The 21,080-nt window shown below is 40.5% G+C and overlaps 1 protein-coding gene across 9 annotated transcripts in view; it reads left to right on the top strand.

Annotated features, from left to right (window-relative positions):
- Positions 1 to 21,080, top strand: part of GALNT18 (polypeptide N-acetylgalactosaminyltransferase 18) — a 309,298-nt gene that overhangs the window by 87,731 nt on the left and 200,487 nt on the right. For 4 of the 9 annotated variants that reach the window (XM_032187758.1, XM_032187759.1, XM_032187761.1 and 1 more), the window contains one exon: positions 4,632 to 4,897. In XM_032187758.1, coding sequence (XP_032043649.1) covers positions 4,663 to 4,897 — 235 coding nt within the window. In that variant the 5' untranslated portion in view covers positions 4,632 to 4,662. Of the gene's footprint in view, positions 1 to 4,176; positions 4,491 to 4,631; positions 4,898 to 21,080 lie in introns of those variants that run through there. The other 5 variants (XM_032187764.1, XM_032187766.1, XM_032187762.1 and 2 more) reach the window with 4 other exon arrangements.

The following is a 21,080-nucleotide window of genomic DNA, read 5'->3' as shown; positions in this document are numbered from 1 at the left end:
AACAGCATAGCAGAGATCAATTTACTTTTAAAATTATTTTAGATGTTTTGGATGGAAAACCATCTTGGAAGGACAAATGGACAAGATAAGCCTCACAATCAGTGAGAAAGGAAATTACCATCTGGAGAAAAACAACAGCAAACAACAAAACTTAAAAGCTATAGACAAATTTTATAGGAACCGTATAAGAGGGATGACAAATATCTTCTAAAGCATGAATCTGAAAATAAAGGAGAGGAAGATGTGCACTAATCTACCCCTATCACTTGCAGGTTGCTTTTGTACATAAGATGTTTTAATGTTTCTGCTAACTCTGTTCTGTTTCTTTTGCATGTGGTATGTTTTCACATGGCTTTACGTGCACTGATAGTGCACTCAGTCCAGGAGACAAGATCCATTTCTATTTTCAACTTGAAATAGCTCTCTCTGTCTTGTTCCTGTATCTTCTGGTTTGCTTTATTTCCTTCTTCAGCACTAGGTGAATGGTTTTGAAATGGTACTTCATGGATGTTAGCCATCCAAATGTCATTGAGTGTCCGTGAGTTGGATGGCACCTTACCTTTCCTCCTTGAGAGAGTGCAGTTTGGCAATATGAGATTACAGTAGTTGTTGCTTTGCTGGGTAGTCTTTTCTAAGCAGTGAAAAATAAAACCCTGTGTAACCTAAATGAACCGATGATTCATAACAATGTCAGAAAAGGGTGAAGTGTAACAGAACTGGTGTAAACTTAAAGGTAGTTATTTTTAAATGGGGAAGGGGAAAGATGGCAGGGAACAAAAGAAAAGAAAGAGAGCAGATATGGACACTAAAAAGCATGAAAAAAAGAAAGAGTATAGGGAGGAGTTAAAAATGGCATAGGAATAAAGATCATAATAACACATCCCAGGATAACAAAGAAGCAGCATTTTTACCTTATCTTCCTCCACCCCACTTTTCATCCGTTCAGCTTCTTTCCTATTTTCCATTCCTTTTTTTTTTTTTTTTTTTTTATTATTAGTTCATGTTCATTATCTACAACATTCATGCAACAAATCTGCTACTTCAAAACACAACTCTAATATGCAAAGGCATCTCTGCAATGCCTGCATGTGTCTTTATATAATTTAAAGTAACTTGGTTTAAATTTAGTGAGAGAGATGACTAGGGACAACATATACCAAAAATCACCAGATAACTTACCTGGGGGCTGAGCTCATGGCCTTTATCTTCAAAATACAGGAAGCTCTATCTTTTCAAGAGCTAAAGAAACAGCTTTGTTGCTTGAGCTGTTGGAAAGAGCTCATCTTCAGAAGGGGTAAATACATACTGAAGAGCCAGATAGTTTTTGATTTGTGTGCACACAGACTTGGACATCATAGTTTCAAAAAAAAACCAAACAAACAAAAAACAAACAACCCTAGAGAAAAATGCCTGCACAGATTAATTCAGAATTTTCTATATGTATTTGGTTGTCTCTTTCCACAGTGTAAAATTCAGCATTACTTCTTGAATGCCTTTGGAATTTTGTACCATCTTTCCAAATTATATGATCATCATGGGGGAGAGGGAAGGAGTAATGCAAGAGCATCTGCTCAGACTAGATAATAACAAAGATTTTATCTCCATAAACTAATTGTATTTCAGCTAAGAATCTGAATAGAATGCAGTCAAAATAATGCTAAAACTTGAGCTTTTCCATTGTTCTCTTACAAGGTGTAAGAAACCTGTTCTTGTAAAATGGGATGTAAATAATGTTGGTTGTGATGCTTCACTACTTTTTTCTTCAAGGACCCTCTTACTAAAAATGCTTTAGCTTGCATCAAAATTCACCAATAAAAATGTAGTTCTTAAACATATCTTTCTTTCCATCCTTTCACTTCCCTGTAACTGTAATGCTAGGTAACAAATAGTAATTGAATTGTCTTTCTTACAGAACACTCTAACGTATAATAAGTGGTGGTTGTATTTACTATCTTATAAGGTTAATGTCTCCTTAGCACTGTTTGAAATGATATCTTATTACAGTTGTGAGGTTTGGGGCTATTCGTATTGAAGCCTGTGATGTATACAAATTCTAAGATATTTTTTTCTGCTATCTAAAGTGAAACAGAAGTGAAATAATTTGCATAGCATGACATAGCAGATCAATACCAGGACATGGATGAAATCAGACATGTAGTTTAATGACCTGCACAGTAGATTTCACTGCCTCAAGTTTAAATACCTGAACTAGAAATTTCAAAAACACCATGGAGATCTAAGAGACCAAGTTTCTTAGACCTTGTTCTTTCCTCATAATTTGTACTTTTTTGTTTTAATTACCCTATCTACCTGCAGTTTTCTCCCTGACTATAATGTGAGGCTGGCACCATATCTTTTTCTCCTGTTGGTACTTTTCCTGGTTTTGTTCCAATTAGATTATAAAAGTAGACTGATTATGTATTTGTATCATACCTTGCACAAGTGAGTCTCAAGTCTGGATTGTGATACTACATAATAAATCAAAATTAGAAAAAAGACCAACTTCTGAACAGCAGACACTTAAATAAACTTGGAAAAACAAAAAGCAAACAAACGAAAACATGCACACAAGAAAAGGAACAAAAATATAGAAGTTTTAAAAAGACCAGTCCAGAATATTATTAGCAGGGATGTGAAAGCCAGTGTAATGTATTAAAGCAACTGGAGGTTTTGCTATGAAGTCAAACAGTTTTAACACTAGCTTCAGTGAAACATAGGCTCAAACGAGGAGACAGGGAATTGCTGTTCTACTGTTGAAGAGTGCGGCTTTGGTGGTAGGAGAATGTAGCCATATATAAAACTATATTTTAAATGTGATCAGAAAACTATTGGGAGCAGAGGGCTAATGAACTATTAATAGTTACTAGAATAATAAGGTAATCAATTATGTGCTGTTATAAGCAGTTGATTAGGCCTGTGAGACATGTTAACCATCTTTTTTGAAACCTCCACGGCACTTATGGATTTGCTGACAGTCATTAGTAACAACACCCACTCATGTTTGTTTATAAAAGCTGTCAGTTGTTTGTTAACATTTTATATACCTCCATGGAAAATACGACTTTTAATGAGCATTACGTGTCCCTTATCTGGACTGATTTTAGGTAAGTTTTGCTTTAAATTGGGAAGCCCAAAGCTAAGTCCCGATTCTGCCTAAATAGCCAGGGCTGAAGAATTTATATTTTCTCACTGCAGGCAGAATTCACAAAGATTAAAGCAAGTCTAGATAACACTGTTATTAAAGGCATCAGTGACATGCACTAACTGCTTCTGGTTTGCTACCAGATGTGGAGCTGCAACATTGAAGAATAAAGACAGGAAATGGGAAAATAAATGATACTATAGGCAAACGATCATCACAGACCAGCAGGACAATTGACTTGTGCGATGGGGCTGGATTAGTGTATTCTATCATTATTTTGTATTTATAAAGCTTAAAATTGTTTGTTGACTGGTTTATCTAGTAAACTTGCCTGTAGTACTAAAATGTTTTTTTTTTCTTAAAATGTAAATGTATGCTCTTTTTTCACATTCTAGTGCCTTGAGTTATAGTATCTAATTTCCAAAGGAGTTCTGTCATGATGGTCTCCTTTAGAGTATCACTGGGGAAATGCTTGCCATTTGCCCCAAATTTCAGCTAGTTTTCAGAGAGGCTTAGGAGACTGAGGAGTAACTCCTGGAAGCTGCTGTGCTTTCCACACGCAAGCAGGGGTGATGTCAGTTGAGGGGTGCGACTAATGAAGCAGAAGAGACTCATATTTACTGCATATGTAAAATTACAGCATGAGACAAAGCATTTGCTGCTCCTAGCTTTTGCTGGATAGTATTTAAAATAGTTTTTAGTGTATTAACAGCTGCCTCCTTGTTCCTGTTACTGGTCACATTCACGCTAAATTTCTGTCTTGAGACTATGTTTAAAAAAAAAAAACAGTCATAAGGTCACCTTTTTGCTACCATAGGTTTTATCTAATAGGAATGGAAAAGATTCTTCTACTGTGCACCATCCCTCAAATCAGCGTGGTTTCCTATTGAGAGGAATTTTGCCTTTATGTGCATTTCCAAGCCTGTGTGTCTGCGTGTGCACGCGGGATCAGGTGGGCCCCGCCGTAACCCCGCCCCGCTGGGCCCCCGCCGGCCGTGCGGTGATGGCAGCAAGCTCGGCGCCAGGGCGGGCTCCGTATTGGAGGCGGGGGCTGTCAATCCGCGGCCGAGCGAGCCCCGCTCTCCGGCGAGCCGCTTCCCGGCGCTGATCGTGGAGCTGGGGCTGGCTGCGATGGGAAGCGGCGGCGGAGGGAACAAAGTTTGCAGCGCTCGGCCGCTGGGCTGCTCGCCGCCGTGATGCCCGGTGCTTAAAAGCCGCGGGCAGCCCGCCGGTCGGCGCGCCTTGCGGGCTGCTGTCGCCACCGCTATCGCAAAGTTTTAGCTCTTTGCATGTGCTAAAATCCAGGATTTTAATGATCAGCCCTCCCCACCCCCACCTCTCCTTCTAGGTAGGCGACAAATATTTCTGTTCTGTGGATCGGAGAACTTTTTGCATGGAAATTTACTGACTTCTGAGTGGCCTCCGCTTCGGGGAGGGGGGAGAAAGGATTTATTTTCATCGCGGTTTTTGTTTTTTTTTTGGATCGCAGGATTTTTGGAGCTATATGGAGCGATCTCAGGATGGTGTGCACCAGGAAAACCAAAACTTTAGTGTCCACTTGCGTGATTTTGAGTGGAATGACTAACATCGTTTGCCTGCTGTACGTGGGCTGGGTCACCAACTACATTGCCAGTGTTTATGTGAAAGTGCAGGAGCCGATCTCGGAAAAAAAGTTAGAGGAAGACAAAGGGGACACTTTAAGGATTATAGAAAGGCTGGACCATTTGGAAAATGTCATCAAGCAGCACATACAAGGTACCTTCCCCCCGCTTGCTTTCCCCCTCACCCACCCGAAGCTTTCCGTGTGCCGCCCTCCATCCCCTCTCGCCGCGTTTGGCTTGTGTGTGTGTGTGTTTGTGTGTGTCTTGTTCTCGTCATTGTTTCGTATTTGTTGCTTGCTTTTGCCAAAATGGGTTGCCGCGAGGGGAATTCTTGTTCTCCTCCCCCTGTAAGCCTGACTCTGCTAGTCCGTGTGGAGAGCGTGTGCGTCCGGGTGTGCTCAAGGTTTTCCCTCAGTGTTGCTGTAGTGGTGGGAGCCACTTGGGATTTTAGCTGGGACAGTCTCTCATTGGTGTCTTTGCTTTGCTGAGTGATCCCTAACTAGCATCTTCCTTTATATTTTCAACATCTGCATGGTGCCATACAGTCACTCCCTCTGTCTGCTAAGTGGGTTGGATAGTAAGGAGGGTGGCGGGTAAATGAGAGATCTAGAGGAACCATCTTTTTCTGCTTCCGCATAACCTCTACTGAAGGTTCAAATCCCAGTTCGAGTTTCTCCTAAATCTGCAAAGGCAGAGCAAAGCATACCTATCACCAGTGCACCAAAGCTCCCCTCCTTCTAGGCAGCTTTGGCCAACTGCTCTTCTGGCAGTCTAAAGAGGGGTGGAGTGGGCAGGGTGGTTAATCCTGTATGAATTGGGCTTCCCCCGCTTAGCAATGCTCACAAGTTTGCAGCACTATTAAAGCCCAGTTGCTTTTCTGTGGCTTGTATTATTTCTTAATATGTGACACATCACTGTACAGATTGCACGTACCTCCATTTGTCAGACAGTCTTGTCAGCTTGGGTAAACGAGTAAAATACTCCCCCCCCCGTTTTGTTTTGGAGGATGAGTTACAGCAGCTCCTGCAAGTTTTAACTTCTCTCATGCAGTCCTTGAGATTTTCCTGACTACTGAAAAATAAATGAAAAAATATTTTGTTTTTCCTGTGTGCCAGTGGAGTGCACTGTGGAAGCATGTATGAAAGCAGCAGTTTTTCAAAAGATGCTATTAAGAGCTAGATACAGGAAATTCATCCAAATAGGGCTAGAGCATACCTCCAGTTTTGTAGGTGTGAAGTTCTGATAGTCTTCTTTTCAAGGAAAGTAATAGTGACCATATGGTCTTGTTACTTTGGGCAGTGATTCTTCTCAGTCATAGAGAAAGGGATGGATTTGCATGGATTAAAGCATAAAAATAATTTGTGACAACTTGTGACTATACAAAAAACAAACCAAAAAATATTTTTCTTAAATAACATTTGTATGAAAGTTGAAGAGAATATTCCAAAAATAAGCAAGCAGTTTGGTAATAAGTACTATTAGTATATAGTACTATTACTTGATAGTAACTGAGTTTCACAAGGAATATCTGTGGCAGGGATTGCAGAATAAGATGTTATTTTAATCAGATCTTGCTTTAGTACTGTGAGATGTTATGAATTCTGGGTCATGTTGCAGAACTCACAGAAGACATTGGAAGGAATAGTCCAAACTTGACTGGGGTTTGGGTTAGCTTCAAGTTTATCAATTTGAAGGTCAGCTTTAAGAAATTATAAGTTTGGGTTTCATTACCATAAATTGAATAAACCAGCTGCCAAATAGCTGGGCTAGATAATAATTATCTGTAGTTTGCTGTAAAGTTTTTGCTTGAGCTACTCCTTTTTTTGTTGGAGAAAGGTGTCAATAACTCAGATGTTCTGCAGTGCTGAACAGGCATGAAATTAGCAAGGGTAATAGAATTGCATTCAACAGGATACCCTGCGAATACCAGAAAGCTCTAACTGCAGCATTTTACACATGGGGTTACTCTAATATTTCATTTTAATTTGTTTTCTGATTGAATTGTTTAATTAGATGCCATCAGAGAATTCCTTTAGCATATAAATTACTATCTTGCAATATTATATCAAATGCTGTGGAAATGAGAAGGAAGAAGAGGTGCCTTCATTTAAAAAAAAAAAATCACTTTTTGAAGTATGAACTTTTAGAAACGCTTTTCTTGCCTTGAAAATGTCTTAGATTGAAAAGAGGTAAAAGAAATTCTGAGAGAATGAAAGTATGCATGCCTTCTTTCCAGAAAGAACAGTGTGGAAAAGGAAATATTGGTAGTGGTATTGGCCAAGAATAGAAAAGTTGGAATGCACAATTATGTACCTGTTATACTGCTATTCTACAAAGTTAATACTTAACTATTTTTCCTATAGGTTTAGTAGGAGTCATGTTTTATTCTAGCAAGCAGGCTACTCAGAGAAACTTTGTTTCCAGTTCCTGTGAAGTTTGCAAACAAGACAGGGTGGTTATTGAGATGATTTGTGTATGCACATTTGTGAAGGAAAATGAGGAAGAGAGCAGATGGATAGCTTTATGCAAAATGCAGTCTTTTTTGTGTCTAAAAAAGGAGTGTGGCAAATGTATCATCTATTACTCTTGAGTTTTATTACCAGAGAGAATGCTATAAAGAACTAATGTTAATAAATATTGTATTAAATAAAATGTCTGTCATTCCAACATAAGGTTCAAAATATTTTTTTCTTAATTTTATTTGAAAACAGTATGTTCTGTCAAGTTCAGAAGGAACATACTGGTTAAATAGAACTCCAAAGACTCATTTTATTAAAATCAATACGGGAGTGCATCAGACAGATCAGAACACATCATTCATCTGAATAATGCAACATGCATTGGTTCTGTCACTAAAGAATTGTCCTAAGTTGTGTGTGTGTGGTTGGAAGATCATGTGAGCAGGCAGGATGCTCTTGATCAGATAGTCTGTAACAACGACAAGAGGCACAACACTATCAATAAGGTAGCGATTTATTTTCTGCAGCCTAGCTTTAGGCTGTCGCAGATGATAAGCTGAACATTTTTATTGGAAAGCTATGCTGTGGTTAAGCAGGGATCCCTTATGACATACACACTCTGCTATTTGTCATATTATGCGGTGCCATTTTATATTTTTCAACTTTGTAGTTTTAATCAGAAGATATTTGCATCCTAGCATTATTTTGAAAAATTCTGGTCTGTGAAATGAAGTTACTTTTTTTTGCCACCTAACAGGAACTTAAACAGAATTGATTAATTGCATACTATTAATATGTACAGTAGATCCAAGTTAAAGTTGCAAACACACAGTTAATTTCTGGTGCAGTTGAATTCTTATCTAAGACCAATAGATGGTTACTAAGACATCTGTTTTGTGCTAGGAATTTTATCACTCATCTTTGCATGCTGCAGCATCTGTTGGCATAAATAAATGACATGTCAAGCGCTCTGTAGACTTATTTGGGAAATTTTGGTGTGTTATCTCTCAACCTGCTGCTTAGAAGGATTTGCTCTGTGGGTTTACTTCAGCTGTTAGCTATCCCATAGTTGGATATCTAATCACCCTTTTGTGGTCAGCTGGGGAAGGAGAGATCTCCATTGTGAGACTCATTCCCCGTGTCTTGGACAGGTATTAGGATGGAATGAATTACTTTCAGAAATTGGGTATTTTGAACTTGGGAACCATGTCGATCCAAACTCTTTATTTTAGCCATCTACAAGTTTGGATAAGTAAATCCTATCCTTGATATCTACCTTTTATTTATTTATTGATCTCAAACATGAAGAAAGAATGTAGTATGTAAATATCTGTTTGTGATAGCTGTCCTTTGCAGCCTGGCTACCTGCATGAATTTATACAGTCAGACTTGTTTGGATTTGCCAGACTCCACCATGCCTCTTACTCTTGTGGTAGTTTCCTTTTGGGAATTGTTAGGCTGGGGGAATTTTACAACTATTTCCCTCAAGCACAAAGGCAGTTAGACATATTTGGAACTCACTGCATTGTATTTATTCTGAGAAACAAATCAGCAACAGACAGTAGCCCTGGGAACACAGCTCTTGCTCCACTACAGAGGACGCTGTATTCACAAGTATGTAAACAAGCAAGGAGACCTACTGTCCCAATGTAACTAATTGCAAAAGGACGAACTACTTGGATATGTGAGACACGCAGGATTAATCCCATTATTTTTTCTCTTTAGGCTGTGACTTCTCAAGTCATTCTAGATTGCTGCATGTCAGTGCAGATTAATTTGAATTTAACTTTAATGTTCTTCCATGCTTAGGAATGGCTGTACTAAAGAAAATTTTAATAGAGTGTTTTCAGTTAGAAGTCTGATTCAAAATGTTGTAAATTTTCAAGGCTTGCTTGGATGTACAGGTATTTGAAGGACCATCTACTTAAGACTTAATTACGTTGATCAATATAACTGCAACTTGATAATTTGTTATTAGTATTACTGCAGCTAACTTTTTTGTGCTCTTAATATAATTAGAAGGCAATTAAAGATATTCTTTCATGGTGATTCTTGCACCGAGGATTTATTTTGCCATGGTTAGGACACAGTAGCCAAAACTGAGGCGGTCTAAGCTCACTTTTAATAAAGTAGCTGCATTTTATTAGTAGTGATTGAGTAATTCATTTCTTGATTACAGTTGTTTATTATTATTTTTTCCTTATGGTGATATCAGCTAGATTGCTGTATTAATTAATTAATTAGGTTTATATCATGTGAATGTTGTGATAGTTACTTAGTTACTTTTTTTTTTTTTGTGATTGTGCATGTTGAGCAAGAAAAAGCTTTGTAGTTGGGAAGGGAATTGACCTGGATTCTGTTTCTTTCAATGTAGGTAATTTCTGTAGTTCATATGAAATTCTTCAACAATAGGTTAAAAAATGTATTGAGAGTCAAGGTTGGAAATTGAAAATTTTATGCCCTCCTTGAGTTCTCTTATTTCTATGCTGGACAATTTTGTCTTTTCTATATGAAAAAGATTATTTTTGTAGCTCTTTGTTATCTCTGCATAATGGCACAGCTTCAGTGGAAAGAGCGGATTGTGTGCTACAGTCTTTGAGCAGGTGATTTATGGGCTGTGCAGAAATGGTGATAGCTATTCTGCTTGAGGTTCTGGACTCAGTGTTTTGTTTATGCTGGGTAGGTATCACTTCGGAAAATGTTGCTCAGGTTGACACAAGAAGCCTGTAGCAGTGCTGAGATACAGATTGAGCTCTTTTGAGTTTCTGCTAAGCTGTTGCTCCCTTTTTAGTACTAATAAGTGATCTTATCTACATGACCAATATATAGATGAACATGTATAAAAAGAAATGTAAAGCAAGACCTACATGTAGTTGTTGGGAATTGTGTATTGTGTGTGAGATGAACTTGGCCCCATTATCACATTCTCTCATGGCAATACCTGGATTAGCAGTCCAGCGTAACAACTGTTCTTCCACTTGGGCATTCTGTGGCCTGGGGTTGATTGTGATCTGCCAATTAGCTGTTATTGCATGCAAGGACATGCAAGGAGAGTGGAAGGAGGATTGACTTCTATCAGGACCTAAAACGTAAAGGAGCTTGGTGTTGAGGCAGTCATATGATGTGATACATGTATTCTTGTTCACTGGCTCGGGAAAAGATGGCTATATCTATATGCCAGGTATGCTCTCTGTGCTTCAGAAACAAATGCAGGACTGTTATTGTATACTGAGTTCAAGACTGTTTTGAGATTTGGCTCTTACGTGCTGATGGTATTTATTCCTTCCATTTAAGGAACAGGCCAAAACTCTAGAATCACAATGTGCATTGTTTGTGTGGCTGACTATTTTTTTGTGTGGCTATTTTTTTTTTCCTGTTACAAGAGCGGAATGCTCATGAAACAGTCTCGGCGTCTGTATCCTGAAATACAGGATCTGTAAGTGCATGTGTGCAAAGTATAAGGGTTTCTATTATATTGTAAACTTAGAGGCTAAAACCACTTGTTTATCACTGAACCTGGCATGACCTAAGTTTCTTCATTGCCTCTAGGGCCAGAAAGACTAAGTTGTTGCCTGCCCAACCTTGCTCCTTTGCCTGTGACAGACCACAAAAGGAGTTAACTTTAGTTCTGTGTTCAACAGAAAGGTCTTGTCATCAGCATTATACTATGAAAGCATACATAAGATTCAGTATGATGGGATAAGTTACTACTAGCAATCTGAACGTTAGAGACAAGCTACATAAAGAAAACCTATGGGGATTTAAAAAAGTGAACATTAGGCTCAGATATTAAGGTATATGTGGCAGTTGTGAAGATGGTTTAGCTACCTTCCCAAGGATGATGGAAAATCTTTGGTTGCCATTAGAACAGCCCAGGAACTTGTTCGTCAGCTGCTAATATATGTATACGGTTTGACAAGGGATGTAACAGGACACGAATCAGCTCTAGCTGGTTAACAGCTGCCCTCATTTAATGAAGCCATAAGATATTGTTGTTAGATATGCTTGTCTCAGAGGTTGGAGATTGGACCTACTACAGAGGGCTGTAATGTTTTAGGATTGCCTCCAAGCCCTGAGCAGATACTGTGTGATTGCTGAGAATAGCTGAAGTATTTTACTGGTCCACAACTGGCAAATCTACTAGTTTAATGAAATGAAATTTCATTCAAATACAACAGTGAAATCTCAGTTCATATCTTGTCATGCCTCCTCTGAAACAAATTCCTTTGTCTGACAGACTATTTTTACTCTTAATTTTCCTCATCAGTTTGTATTTAAAATCATCTTTATGTCTTCTTGCCTTGTTTGCTAAGCCGTATTATGGGCAGAGACCAATAGCACTGCTGTCACCTGTTGAGGAATCTTTCTGTGCTGCCCTTGGCATTCTAGTGGTACCTCTGGAGTCTCTCTTTAAAAACTTCTGGGATCCTTTTCTTTTGGGGACATGAGAAGTAGCTCAATAACAGGCTCTGGTAGGACAGTATGGACAGATACTCTGAACAAACATTGAAATTGCCAGGTACACAAAACTTAGGGTTTTCTCTTCATGCTGCTATTACTGTTAAATCTATTCTGACTACGGTTATACAATTCTGCTGTGCACGTATGTTTTTTGTGCAGTAGCATTGTTTGTTTTCTTCATAAATTTTCTCTGCTTAACTGGTGCTTTGTAATCCAGGTGCTGTTTTTTAACATGATATCCCAAGTTTCTTGAGCAAAGGCAGGGATGTTCAGGAGCCAAGACATTGTCTGCAATTATTATAGCTCGCCAGCGGTTCCTTTACTTAGCTTTTAAAATGAGCAAATAAGAATATTCTGTCATTCTGTCTGTCCGTCTTAATACGGAGATGGAACATCTAAGTTGCTATCTTGAAATTCTCAGCCTTTAAAGTGTGAGACTTTGTTTTTTCAAATCCATAATGGATTCTTACTATTTTCTCTGTTGACATTACATGAAATTTTAATATATTATTTCTATCACAATAGCACCGTGGCAGATAGCTGAAATCCCAGTTGTCTTGCAGTCTTCACTGTGCACAAATATGTAGTGGAACAGTAGCCTTGAAGAGATCCTAGTCTCTATGGAAAGGTCAACGGAAGGTGGGCAGAGGAGATGGCCATAGGAACTAGTATGGCCAAATTTATACACATTAGCAGACAGTCAAACCTGCTACCAACAGAGTTGCTTGAATGAATTGGAAAAAAGGTCTTCTCTTGTCCCAGTAATAACAGCTTAGAGAGAGCGTGCAAATCCTGCTGAAGGCAACCATGGCAGTACTGGGTGGTAGCCACATCTGCTCTCCCACCATAGGTCTGGGCCTGATTGATATTGAGACTGACATGATCTCTGAAGTATGAGGTAAATGCCTCTCTCAACATGCAAGTTATAATTAGCACATCTAAAATACCACATAATTGCATAATTTTCTGCTTGGATCTTTTGGAAATTTGAGATCTCAAATAATGTGGGACGGGGGATGGAAATCTTAGGTTTTTTTTTTCTTTTCTCATTTCCTCCAAATCAAAATTCTTATTTAAAATGTGAGTGTTTGGATTTTCGTTTTATTAGAACTGTCACAGGTGATCTCTGAGAAAAGAGGATTTCTATAAGCAGTTTCCTGGACAATGTAAGAAAAAGAGATAGCATTTCTATTTTTTCATAGATAATACAGATCATATTTGTAGATAAATGGCAATTCTAGCCTTCACTTTAGGAAGATAATACAGATTTATTTTTTTTTTATTTTAGTCTGGGAAAACATATCTGTTACTTGCCTGTCTGAAATCTGGATCTACATACAGATCTGTTTCATGAATCATCCAACTAATGCAGTGAATTATCAGTCCCCACTTTCATGGTGGGTTCATGTTCCTTTGAAGCTTTTCTTTCTGTATCAAGTCATGACTTGCCACAGGCTCTGCAAGAAACTTTGGCATGCTGTAGGTAAAAGAAAAACTGACAGATAAACTTTTCTAGCACAGCAGACCCAGTAAATCTGTACCTATCCATTACAGGATTATCATTGCAATAAGGTTATTGTTAGAGAAAATGCCTTACAGGATTTCCGTGTGCACAGAATAAATAGGACTTGCGAAACAGTGCACAGCATAATTTTTAAAATCACTTTTTTCTGTTTGTTTTTCTCTGAGGTATTTGCAATTTAGCAGCTGTATATTGCATGATCACACAACACGTGATTACAATAACAGCAATAACTCTTCTACTTGTGCTAACGAGAATATTTTAAGCAGCTTAAATGAAGGGTGGGGGAGTATTATGCTGTAACTTCTGTGGTATTTCTTACTAGAAGATGAGTTTACTTCATGTGTAACGATGAGGAGGGTCCAGGAGGAGAGAAGTAGAGAAAAAGCTAAAGGCTGTGAAAGAGTCTGTGAATGTTTTATGCAGTTTTAGTTAATGTGGAACTACAGTTATTAAGTGGAAACTCTATAGTTTCCACTAGTGTTATTGAAGCAGATGAAGCAAGGCATATTGAGTTTCTGTGGAGTAGGAAGAAACAATGCACCATTTCTGGTTCAGTTCTGAAAGCCTTTTGCTTTCTTGTTGCTTTCAAAACCAGTTTAGCATTTAGGAGATTATTATAAATATTTTCTTGCACTAATTAATCTGAAATATAGTATTCAGAAATACAAGTCTTAAATCCATTAGATCTAATTTATGCTCGTATTTTAAAACAGACTATTTAATCTTAAGCATGTGTATTTTCTGTAATGAAAGAAGAAATATTCAGATTGCATATGTTCAGAAATTCAGAAGTAAGATACCAATATTTACATGAAAATTGTATCCCTATTCATCTCAGAATCACAGAATCACAGAATTTCTAGGTTGGAAGAGACCTCAAGATCATCGAGTCCAACCTCTGACCTAACGCTAACAGTCCCCACTAAACCATATCCCTAAGCTCTACATCTGAACGTCTTTTAAAGACTTCCAGGGATGGTGACTCCACCACTTCCCTGGGCAGCCTGTTCCAATGCCTAACAACCCTTTCGGTAAAGAAGTTCTTCCTAACATCCAACATAAAACTCCCCTGGTGCAACTTTAGCCCATTCCCCCTCATCCTGTCACCAGGCACGTGGGAGAACAGGCCAACCCCCACCTCGCTACAGCCTCCTTTGAGGTACCTGTAGAGAGCGATAAGGTCACCCCTGAGCCTCCTCTTCTCCAGGCTGAACAAGCCCAGCTCCCTCAGCCGCTCCTCGTAGGACTTGTTCTCCAGACCCCTCACCAGCTTTGTTGCCCTTCTCTGGACCCGCTCAAGCACCTCGATGTCCTTCTTGTAGTGAGGGGCCCAAAACTGAACACAGTACTCGAGGTGCGGCCTCACCAGAGCCGAGGACAGGGGGACGATCACCTCCCTAGCCCTGCTGGTCACACTGTTTCTTATGCAAGCCAGAATGCTGTTGGCCTTCTTGGCCACCTGAGCACACTGCTGGCTCATATTCAGCCGACTATCCACCATCACTCCCAGGTCCTTCTCTGCCTGGCAGCTCTTCAACCACTCCTCTCCCAGCCTGTAGCTCTGCTTGGGGTTATTGCACCCCAGGTGCAGGACCGGGCACTTGGCCTTGTTGAACTTCATGCAGTTGACCTCAGCCTATTGGTGCAGCCTATCCAGATCCTCCTGCAGAGCTTTCCTACCCTCAAGCAGATCGACACATGCGCATAGCTTGGTGTCATCTGCAAACTTACTGAGGGTGCACTCGATGCCCTCGTCCAGATCATCGATGAAGATATTAAAGAGGACCGGCCCCAGCACCAAGCCCTGGGGAATGCCACTAGTGACTTGACTCCATTCACCATGACTCTTTGGGCCCGGCTATCCAGCCAGTTTCTAACCCAACGAAGCGTGCGCCAGTCCAAGCCAAGAGCAGCCAGTTTCTTGAGGAGAATGCTGTGGGAGACGGTGTCAAAAGCCTTGCTGAAGTCAAGGTAGACCACATCCACAGCCTTTCCCTCATCCACCCAGCGCGTCACTTTGTCATAGAAGGAGATCAGGTTCGTCAGGCATGACCTGCCTTTCATAAAGCCATGCTGACTGGGCCTGATCGCCTGCTTCCCCTGCAAGTGCTGCGTGATGACTCTCAAGATAATCTGCTCCATGAGCTTCCCTGGCACTGAGGTCAAACTGACAGGCCTGTAGTTTCCCGGGTCTGCCCTCCGGCCCTTCTTGTAGATGGGCGTCACGTTTGCTAGCCGCCAGTCAACTGAGACCTCCCCCGATAGCCAGGACTGCTGATAAATGATGGTAAGCGGCTTGGCCAGCTCCTCTGCCAGTTCTCTCAGTACCCTTGGGTGGATCCCATCCGGCCCCATCGACTTGTGCACATCCAAGTGCCGTAGCAGGTCACCAACCATTTCTTCATGGATAGTGAGGGCCACATCCTGCTCCCCATCCCCTTCCACCAGCTGAGGGTGCTGGGTGTCCAGAGAGCAACCGGTATTGCCGCTAAAGACTGAGGCGAAGAAGGCATTAAGCACCTCCACCTTTTCCTCATCTCTTGTAACTAGGTTTTCCCCCGCATCCGGTAAAGGATGGAGATTCTCCTTAGTCCTCCTTTTTGTGTTGATGTATTTATAAAAACGTTTTTTTGTTATTTTTAATGGCAGTAGCCAGATTGAGCTCCAGATGAGCTTTGGCCTTTCTAATTTTGTCCCTGCACAGGCTTGCAACATCCTTATAGTCCTCCCTAGTGGCCTGCCCACTTTTCCAAAGATTATAAACCCTCTTTTTCCTCCTAAGATCAAGCCACAATTCTCTGTTGAGCCAGGCTGGTCTTCTTCCCCGCCAGCTCATCTTTGGGCACGTGGGGACAGACCGTTCCTTCGCCATTAAGATTTCCCTCTTGAAGAGTGCCCATGTTACAATCAGGTATTGTTGTTTTGATGTCCTCCTCTTTCAAGAGGCTGCAAAGTTAGAACTCTGTGACGTTACAGCGTCAGCCATAACTGGTTATGACATCATTAAACTGGAATGTAACAGATTTTAAGCTCGTCTTTAACTGATATTTTATTGTGGTTGTAAAGCTCTCTTAAGTTTAAAATGAATTTCAAATTATTAAACATTAAACACAAACACACATCAAACAACCAAACCCAACAACAACAGAAGTTCCAAAGAGATGTACAAAGCTGCATAGAATGCCAGGAAAACTTTTGAATTGATGCACTTAAAGAACCAAGGTCAGAAAAAAGCAGTAGCAAAATGGTGACCGAAGACTTGCATTTGGATAGATTCCCACTTGCAGCTTTCTTTTCCATAAATGCAGGCTGTGTAACATGCTTTTGGTATAGAAGCATTTCCATTTCACTGATTTATTGTTATATTTCATATAAAGAGAAATCTATCAACATAAATGAGTTTATCAGCACAGCTTTTTTCTTATATGAAAGTAGTTATAAAAAGCACCTTTATAGTGTTCATTCTATTCCCCTTAATTTCATTTGAGAAAAAAAAATTATGCAAGAGAATGTGGAGGTGTATATACAAATATTTAATGTATGTGCTATATTCTATATATACTATCTCTCTATATAAATATGTGGGGAGTGGAGGAGGCATTTGTAATTGCTATACTGATGATCCGTATACCCTGTCTTAAGGATAGGAAGTATCTTCACCATTGCCTGATTTGGGCTGACGTGGATGATAATAGAGGCACTGAAGCAAGAACTTGATTAGGCCAAGTGGCAGCATGTTTGCATAATATCTCAGTATGGTGGCAATATGAACAGATTCCTGTAGTCTGTGAATGCAAATGACAGGTATTGCCTGAAGTGTGTTAGAGTTGGGTTTTCAGTTGTTAATGCTCTCTGCAGTAACTGAGAAATTAGCTGATGGATAGAGTGAACCCTGCACGTTTCACTACTTATTAGTGGAGACCTGTTTCAGGATGATTGACTGCTGTAGAAGCAGGTAGAATACTGGGTCATGGACTGAGTGGGGAGCCATGACATTGATTTCTTATTTCAAGAAGGAAGCAAAGGTAGAGCTTTCTGTGTTGCAAATTGTAGCTCTTGAGAGTAAATTTTTAATCCTTCAGCCCTAGATTCTATTCTCATAATTAAGAAATAAGCTAGTGGTGGAGAATTTTTAAATTTATGAAACAGGAAAACTCCTTGTTATGAGGAAGTCTGGAGACTTGAAAACACATAAAAGGAAATTTAAGGTAGTTGTAATGTGTGAGACAATTCCTTGGCTGCTTGCAGTAACAACATGTCAATATGTTTTTGTCTGCTTGACAATATGTAGGAAATGCCTTTGATTTTTATTTTTTTAAATTGCATGTAATTTCTCCACATTTCTTTTGATTCTATTGATTAAAGCTTTTCTGCCTTGCCTAGAGTTATTAAATAGCAAACCATCTGCTAAAAACAGATTGGCAACATTCCTGAAAATTAACATTTAAAAAAAAAAAAAAACAAACAACAGTTTAGTCTAAATATATTTCAAAGAATATTTCTGTTTGTCTTCTGAAATGAGGAGGGAAATAAAAGCTTCTGCTACAGTCTTGCAAAAATTTGCAGTACCTGGACAAGTACTGGTAACTCTTAGTAACATGGAGAAAGAGACATTGACCTCTGCAAAAAAGCATGCAGGGTCAGCCAATGTAGTGTGAAAGTTTCATTACAAACTCTGTCACATGTGGCTGTGTATCTAGCACCTGTACAGGAATTGATGGATAATCAGCCATTTAGCCCAAAATATTCTTTGCATGGCAACCAGTGGTGAAATACTGATGATAGTCAGTAGCTCTGTGGACTAAAGCATAAGTTAGGTAACACCTCTGGTGTTACTGATTTATATAATGAGGTGGTAAATATAAAAGTGGCATGATCTCAACTGAGTGTAATTTTTTTCATTACACTGTTATTATCTTTGTGTTGGACAGCTTTTAGGCTGTGATAGGCTGTGCTGAAGCTAGGAAATATGAATAGCAACTGTCAGCATGTTGCAGGTGTGGGACAAAAATAGAATCACAGAATCACAGAATCACAGAATTTTCTAGGTTGGAAGAGACCTCAAGGTCATCGAGTCCAACCTCTGACCTAACGCTAACAGCCCTCCACTAAACCATATCCCTAAGCTCTACATCTAAACGTCTTTTGAAGACTTCCAGGGATGGTGACTCCACCACTTCCCTGGGCAGCCTGTTCCAGTGCCTCACAACCCTTTCAGTGAAGAAGTTCTTCCTAACATCTAACCTAAAACTCCCCTGGCTCAACTTAAGCCCATTCCCCCTCGTCCTGTCACCAGGCACGTGGGAGAACAGGCCAACCCCCACATCGCTACAGCCTCCCTTGAGGTACCTGTAGAGAGCGATAAGGTCACCCCTGAGCCTCCTCTTCTCCAGGCTGAACAAGCCCAGCTCCCTCAGCCGCTCCTCGTAGGACTTGTTCTCCAGGCCCCTCACCAGCTTCGTCGCCCCTCTCTGAACCCGCTCAAGCACCTCGATGTCCTTCTTGTAGTGAGGGGCCCAAAACTGAACACAGTACTCGAGGTGCGGCCTCACCAGAGCCAAGTACAGGGGGACGATCACCTCCCTAGCCCTGCTGGTCACACTGTTCCTAATACAAGCCAGGATGCCGTTGGCCTTCTTGGCCACCTGAGCACACTGCTGGCTCATATTCAGCCGACTATCCACCATCACTCCCAGGTCCTTCTCTGCCTGGCAGCTCTTCAACCACTCCTCTCCCAGCCTGTAGCTCTGCTTGGGGTTATTGCACCCCAGGTGCAGGACCGGGCACTTGGCCTTGTTGAACTTCATGCAGTTGACCTCAGCCTATTGGTGCAGCCTATCCAGATCCTCCTGCAGAGCTTTCCTACCCTCAAGCAGATCGACACATGCGCATAGCTTGGTGTCATCTGCAAACTTACTGAGGGTGCACTCGATGCCCTCGTCCAGATCATCGATGAAGATATTAAAGAGGACCGGCCCCAGCAGCGAGCCCTGGGGGACGCCACTAGTGACTGGCCTCCAACTGGACTTGACTCCATTCACCATGACTCTTTGGGCCCGGCTATCCAGCCAGTTTCTAACCCAACGAAGCGTGCGCCAGTCCAAGCCAAGAGCAGCCAGTTTCTTGAGGAGAATGCTGTGGGAGACGGTGTCAAAAGCCTTGCTGAAGTCAAGGTAGACCACATCCACAGCCTTTCCCTCATCCACCCAGCGCGTCACTCTGTCATAGAAGGAGATCAGGTTCGTCAGGCATGACCTGCCTTTCATAAAGCCATGCTGACTGGGCCTGATCGCCTGCTTCCCCTGCAAGTGCTGTGTGATGACTCTCAGGAGGATCTGCTCCATGAGCTTTCCTGGCACTGAGGTCAAACTGACAGGCCTGTAGTTTCCCGGGTCTGCCCTCCGGCCCTTCTTGTAGATGGGCGTCACGTTTGCTAGCCGCCAGTCAACTGAGACCTCCCCCGATAGCCAGGACTGTTGATAAATGATGGTAAGTGGCTTGGCCAGCTCCTCTGCCAGTTCCCTCAGTACCCTTGGGTGGATCCCATCCGGCCCCATCGACTTGTGCACATCTAAGTGCCGTAGCAGGTCACCAACCAGTTCTTCATGGATAATGAGGGCAATAGGAAGCATGCTAGGTTAAGACAAAGAGCTTGTGCATTTAAACTAGCTTTTGTGGGTGGATTTGCCAGGTAGGAATGCCATGCAAGCTTCCAGAAGGTTGTCTAACAGTCTTGGGAGAGGAAGGTACAGGAAGGCAGCCTTACTCTATATCTATACTTTGTGTTTCCACAGATTCAGTGGAAGACAAGTCTAAATATCTGCATCTTCAGCAATTGAGTTAAGGTTTTGACTCTCCAGTTAAGATAAGCTTTAAACTGTAAAGCTGTCTACACGGGTACTGTGTGTTTACAGCCTTTTTGATACTAAAAAGATATGAAGTCTTCATACGAAAGTAAAAACTTGAAAATCCTAGTAGGGACTGTTCTTTTTAAATATTTTTCCATATATTAAAAACCTTCAGCTGTTGTTAAAGATTAATTTTTTTTTTTTTTTTTTTTGTGTGTTTGTGTATTACATTATTTCCACATAACAGAAGGTCCCTGGACTGAGTTCTTAGTGTGAATATACTTGAAGTTCTCGCTCTAAATTCTTTCCTCTGCTGGGCTTACATAAATAGCTATCACTGCCATGCCACAGTAATGCAGTAATTCATTCATCTGAGGTATTGTGAGGTTTGAAGGTGGGAGGGATGATCTGTGCAGAACCTTTTTTTTTTTTTTTTTTTTTTTTAATAGTCTATTGATTTCCCCTGTCCTTTTCTTCTGGTGTCCCAGAATTCTGCCCTGCGTATCCAGGGGCTAGGTTGGTTCAAGAAGAGCAAGTCTTGCTTGTCTCATGTGTATGGAGTTACTTTTCTCTTATCACCATGTAAGCAACTGGGTCTGAAGCACAAAGAAGAGGATGGGATGAAAGAATCAAAGTATCCTCAAGTATAAAAGATAATGTAATTATTACATGGGTTATATAAAATACTGTGTCAAATTACAGGCAACGGCAAATACTTAGAAGTGCGCTCTGCGTCTATCTTGTGTCTATTTTTAAAACTTGTGCTTAGGCATCTAGCTAGCCAGGCTGTTCTTGCGTGTGTCAGTGTGTAGCTGCATAATTGTCCGGGTGTTTTGACAAGGAACATGGTGCAGAGAATGTAAGAATTTTAGCCACAATGGCAAGCTATGACAGAGCAAGTATGGTACAAAAAAAAAAAAAAAAAGATAAAGTAAGATGTAGGAGCATATCTTTCCTAAATTACGTTAATAAAATAATATATTTTTACTTAAAAAATATATTTTTAGTGTATCTCTTTTACTCTTTATTTAATGTTCATGCTCC

Source organism: Aythya fuligula, chromosome 5 (genome assembly GCF_009819795.1).
Source record: "Aythya fuligula isolate bAytFul2 chromosome 5, bAytFul2.pri, whole genome shotgun sequence".
Classification (NCBI taxonomy): domain Eukaryota; kingdom Metazoa; phylum Chordata; class Aves; order Anseriformes; family Anatidae; genus Aythya; species Aythya fuligula.
This window is presented reverse-complemented; position numbering and strand designations above follow the sequence as displayed.